Below are 5,855 nucleotides of genomic sequence, written 5' to 3'. Positions count from 1 at the left end.
TGTGGCGGGCTGTGAACGGCTCGCGTATTTGTAAAATCTAAGTGACTCGTACAACATGGAATTCATATAAAACGGAATTATCAACAGTGTTATAGGATGGGTCAACTGTATTGAGTAAATGTGCAGTGATGAAAAGCATTACACATGTCCCCTCATCTGTTTTTCAATCACACTTCCTTTAATTCACTTCTTAAGAAGAAATGCTTTTATTGGTCGTCTTTTTGGAGATTGGGATGCAGAGGATGAGGATGAGGATGGAGTCACCCTACCGTATACATCATTACAGTGTACACACATACGCACACTCCCCCACACAAGTTTGATTTTAGATTTAGTTGTGTATTTAAGGTTTTAGAGTGGAAAGGATGATGGAGTGGAGCCTTCCTCCCCACTTTTAAAACATTAATTAAGATGCATTGTCATTGGACTTTGGCATGATCTTGAGTTTCGGACTTTCGTCCGGATTAGAAGTGGATGAAATTTGAAGACAAAGCAAGTTACATAAAAAAAAACAAGCATTTAATAATACTTTTCTCGTCACTCTTTTGTCTTTTAGCGTGTAAAATATTTATGGAAATATGTAAATGTGTACCGAAAGAAGAATAAGGATTGTTTAATGCATTTTTTGGGGCTGCACACTTATGGAAGAGAAATGAAGAAAATGTGTTAATTCTACAATATTTTTGCTTGCTTTGTTAGTAGAAACCACAAAATATTGAATATTTATCCCAACAGAAAAATATATGTCTTAATTTCTCTTATGCGCCTTCCGGTAGTTGCACCGAAAATGTGCGCAAAAATAATTTATACCAAAAAAATCTTTTCTTTCTTCTAAACTGGATTAATTATTTAACCTTTGATGTCGTTTATTGTTCAAATCGTAATATAAATCACTTTATTAGCCGATTCGAGAAAATAATTAAATTATAAAAAGATACCATTCGATCATTTAATCGAATATGGAATTTCATTTACATAATTCTTTTATTTTGTACGGAGAAATTAATTTCGAATAAAGAAATTAAAATATTTTTAGTGCAGTTATAAGAGCAGTCTAAAAATATTTGATTAGCAAACTGGAAAAACAATTTAAAATAAAAACTGGGTCGGGTTTCTAGTACAGTTTGATATTAACTTAATATATACAGTATATAGAATGAGTCGAGGAAATTTAAATACATCGGAGATAATTATGTGAATTCTTTGTAATACTACCACTACATTTTTACATCATTGATGAGGATGCAGTTGCATTTTAAAAATTGTCTTTCTTTTAATATGAATAGGTTATATGTACTTTTATGAAGGAGTAACATTCTATCCTCTTCGATAGTAGACTTGTTATATAAACGACAACTCGAAAAACCTGATTTTTGATTAAAGTTGGAAGATCTGTCGAATTAACTTAGCCTAATCATCCTCTGATAATTTCGCAGATTGTCTGGTGTAGATTTATTATTAATAATTGTATTTGGAGTTTGTCGGAACCTATCTAGCTTGTCGTTGGTGAAAACCACTGGCCTTCTCTGGAGAATGTATTTTGTGTTTTGGGGCATTTGCATCCTTTACAGACTGGCAGGAGAGACTCAAAAGTGTGCAATTGTTAAAAGGAATAAACCAATGAAACTTATCTAGTCACATCTCAGGTGTACTAGATTCAAAATTGTACTTACAATCGGTTATTTTTATAACTCGAGAATGATACTGGTCTGGATATGAAATTAACGTGACAAATATTATCTTTAAACATGAATTTATTGTACGGGTGGTACTCTTATGTTTTTTCAAGGTGCTACCCGAATAATATAGAAATTAATTAATTAAGCAGAAGTATTTGTCCGATATAATAATCTTTTAACCGATTATGAGCTGGATAACTACCAAATTTTATTGGCCTTAGTCCATCTTTGCATGACTTAAAAGTTACGTAATCTGTTACGTTTGAGTCAAAAATAAAATAATTACGAAAGTAGAATTTTTATAATTTAATAATTATAAGAAATCAATCAAAATATTAGAAGTCACTTATAAATTTAAACTGTGTCAATGAATTATCATTTGAAAGTTTGTCATTTATTTCTTTCTCTTTATTAGAGCCAGTGTTAGACACATCTGGCAGTTAGATTGTTAAATATGTTAATGTTATAAAGGTAGTGTTACGGCACCCTCTGAATAAGCATTGGATATTTTTCTGTATTAACTGTACGGACTGTACTGCCGTACATATTTACAATTGAATCTGTATGGTCACTTTTGGCCGAATCAAACTGTTCCAAGGAACGTATTAAGTGCTTTAATGTGCATCTAATGATTAACATAGCCAAAAAAATAGACTGATAATTTGGTGGATCGTTTGGTGCTAATGCACTTGTTTTAGTTTCATCATAATTACAGAAATAACATTTCTTTTTTCTTTTGTGCTGTGTAGTAGAATTTAATATAACACTTAGAATTTTAGAAAATTATTTTCGGTTAAAGTATGAGTTATATGTCTTTATTGTATGTTGGTAAAATTTTTGGCACTATTATAACATTACTAAGCACACTTTTTAAAAATTTCAGCTAACAATTATCAAGAAGAAGCCTGCCAGAATGTATTCAGGCAGATGGAGCGATGCTGTAACAAGTGGAAGGACCAGTCTGCGACGTGTTCGGGTTTCAAGTACAGAAAAGTAACCGGGGATCCCGCTCCGGTCGGGCACATGAAGCACGCGGTGACGACATAGTGCTGGACGCCGTTCCGTAGACTAAGTACGTGATGTATGTATATTTACCGCGCAAGTTTATTTAGTTTGTAAAATGGTAAAAATTTAATATTGCGTGATTGTTTTCTATTAGCTACAAGAAAGCAACAGAAAGAAAATGTGTGAAAATTGTTTTTTACATTTATATATTGTATAAAATTTATTTATAATTGTTATTGGACTTTTAAAATTTGTTTTGAAAGCTTTTTGACTATTTATTAAAATAGATTACAAAATTTCATAATGCTATAAGCTTTTTTTAAGTGAACTGGGTGAAGATGCATCAGAACTTATTGTGGCAGTTTACAGATTTTTTGATGGATGGCCTGCTCGGTGGGAAAATTATGAAGCTGTGCAAGAAAAGCTCAAGTTGTCTAAGCATAGATTTATAAAACATTCAACAACACGTTGGCTGACATTCCATGATGCAGCATCAAGGTTAATTGAGCAGTGGGAGGGCATAACTTACTACTTCCTAAAGTATATTCCTTCAAGTAAACAAAGCATAATGTCAAGTGTTTTGTACAGAAGTATATCTTGTTTGTTGAAGATTCCTTCCATGAAAGCAGAAGTACTACAAGGCATTTCAAGTGCAGAAATTTTCACAAAATATACATCATTTTTTCAAAGAGAAGAACCTCTAATACATCTCCTGTACAGCAAGCTGTGGGACTTGCTTCTAAAGCTAGTTACTAGAATTTTGAAAGTAGATATTTTGAAGCTTGTCATTCAGTCTAAGTCTGCTATGCCTGATAGTAATGTATTAAATCCAAAGAAATTATTTGACAAGACAAATCTTTTGCCATTAGAGGAAATTATTTGCAGTGCTGAGGTTTCTAATGAGTTGAGTAAATTATCTCAAAAAGATCAATTGCATTTTCGCAGTTGCTTACAGAAACACTATGTTGTGGCTTCCATATATATGATAGAAAAAGCTCCAATTCAATGCAAACTGTTGAAATCATTGACATGTCTTCAACCAAGTAATATTAGTGAAAAAAGCACTTATAAGGACATTGTAAGCATTGCAAGAGCTCTTCCATGTGACATTGCTGAGGATACTTTGCAGGATGAGTGGCGTCTACTTCAATTTGAGCGAGTTGAGAGTGATTTGACAGACTCAACAGATGTGAGAATTGATTCTTATTGGAGTCAGTATTTTAAATTGGTTGACTCCCTTGGGAATGCAAGATATCCCAGTGTAACCAAATTGGTGAAATCAGCATTGACTCTCTCTCATGGCAATGCTGATGTGAAACGGGGATTTTCGATTTCACACCGAGCACTTCCTCCTCATAGAGCATCAATGTCAGAAAGAATGCTTAATTCACTTTTGATTGTTAAGGAGGGACTAAACATGCATGACCAAAGCCCACACCTTGTACCTATTACAAAGGATTTACTGAAATTAGCTGCCTCAGCACATAGAAATTATCAAGATCAATTGGAAAATGAAAAGAAGTTAAAAGAAAAAGAGAAACAGAAAAAAAGAGCAGAAGAGGAAGCACAGAAAAATTTTGAAGAACATCAAAAGAGAGCTATTCATGTCAAGGAAAAGATTATGGCACTGCAGCAGAGTTTAAAACAGAAAAAAGTAGAAGAAAGTGAAATACATGAGACAGGCCAGGTTTTGTTAGAAGCAGCAAAGAAAAAACTGGAGAAGGCCATTAATAGCAAGAATATGAATGAAATACGGGCAGCACATGTCATGCTTGTTAATGTTAAAAGTGTTCAAAAGCAAGAGGAAGCAAAAAAGAAGGAAGCTGAAAACATCCAGAAAAATTTTAATAAAAGAACATCATCTTTCATGACTGATTATTTACAGAAGCCAAAGACTTATTAAGTATTCATGGTTTACTGGAAATATTACAGTATATACAAAAAGTTTTAAAATGTATTTAACCATAACAATAAAAANATGCAGTGCACTGCATATGTTGATTACCCCGTTGTACCGACAGGTTATTGGTATTGTATTTGTTACGTTGTTGCCATGTGTTTGTAAGCTGATGAGGGGTCCTTGTACCCGAAATGCATACTTACCTAAATTTGATATGTGATTATTAAAGACCAAACCTTTTTTATAAAGTTCTGGTCCTTCTTCCAGTCGGCCTTGGTGTGATAAGCCCTGCAAAACGTTATACCCTAATTGTTGGGTTATCTAATTCTGTCTAATGTCTCTTTCTGTTAATTATTTCATCTGTGCCAACTTCTTCTGTTATTATCGAATATCCGGATCTTTCTTGTATAACCCACATTTTTGATTCGGTATTTTCTCCTGTTGTTCCTGCACTAGTTGTTTCTTCCGGATTAGAAAAGAAAGTTTGAAATGTGCAAACATTTTCAGATGTTACGAAGGAATTTACAAGAGACTTTTCCCTTTTATATATTTCCCATTCCATTCTTGATATATCAATGTAAGGCTTCTTTGCAGCGAAATCCAGATGTTTCCATTTTCTCCCCAATATCTCTGCCACTTGTGTGTTTCGCCTTACTCCGGATGCTCTAAGTTTTGGAAGCTCGGAGACGTAATAATGAAGGTAAGGGGACATCGGCCTCTTGGGATGGCTCGTTTCTTCTCTATTTGCATCCTGGCATACGAGCAAGTTCCAGATTCGTTGTCTTTACTTATTGACACCATTGTTGCTTTTTAATTTTTACCGGAATTTTTGTTATTGTTAACAGAGGAATCTCTAACAATTACGTAAATGTTGTTACGTTTTAACTAAAATATGTCATCATTTTTGATTAATTGCGTGACGTTAATTCAGAAAAGTATTTTAATTAATAATTCTGTCATCTTGACGCGCTGAATCAATTATTAAATGGCCGATTTTCCTCACTCTACGACGAGCTCCTGCCACTTTTCTCTGACGCTATGTCCATAATATTTTTTTTACTTTCCCGGCTGTTATACATAACAGAAGGAAAGTATGGCAATCGGTCAAAAAATGACCTCCCAAGGACTCAGAATTTTGAAACAGAAAGAAATGAAAAAAATATTAAAAAATGTTTGAATTATTTTTATTAAACTATTACATTTACTGGTTGCAAAAAAATTAAGACGTAATTAATTAATTTCAAGAAATGGGACGTTTTTGCTCCAATCTA

General features: G+C 33.3%; 1 protein-coding gene across 2 annotated transcripts; it reads left to right on the top strand.

Moving 5' to 3' along the window:
• Window positions 1-1,000: 1,000 nt before the first annotated feature.
• On the top strand, window positions 1,001-4,641 carry LOC111625276. 2 transcript variants are annotated; one of them, XM_023368383.1, is made up of 2 exons: window positions 1,001-2,751; window positions 3,054-4,641. In XM_023368383.1, exon 2 carries the CDS (start codon window positions 3,253-3,255, stop codon window positions 4,585-4,587), a length of 1,335 nt encoding a protein of 444 aa, XP_023224151.1. In that variant the 5' UTR covers window positions 1,001-2,751; window positions 3,054-3,252; the 3' UTR covers window positions 4,588-4,641. The 2 variants fall into 2 exon arrangements, with proteins under 2 accessions (XP_023224151.1, XP_023224150.1); XM_023368382.1 differs by having other exon boundaries at window positions 3,009-4,641.
• The last annotated feature ends 1,214 nt before the right edge of the window (window positions 4,642-5,855 follow it).

Source organism: Centruroides sculpturatus, unplaced genomic scaffold (assembly GCF_000671375.1).
Source record: "Centruroides sculpturatus isolate CEXI.00-Female unplaced genomic scaffold, Cexi_2.0 scaffold221, whole genome shotgun sequence".
Classification (NCBI taxonomy): domain Eukaryota; kingdom Metazoa; phylum Arthropoda; class Arachnida; order Scorpiones; family Buthidae; genus Centruroides; species Centruroides sculpturatus.
The sequence above is the reverse complement of the archived record's forward strand: the minus strand, read 5'-3'. Positions and strand labels throughout refer to the sequence as shown.

Coding starts and splice junctions, on each gene's coding strand:
- LOC111625276 (XM_023368383.1), top strand. CDS start 3,253: ATGTCAAGTGTTTTGTACAGAAGTATATCTTGTTTGTTGAAGATTCCT.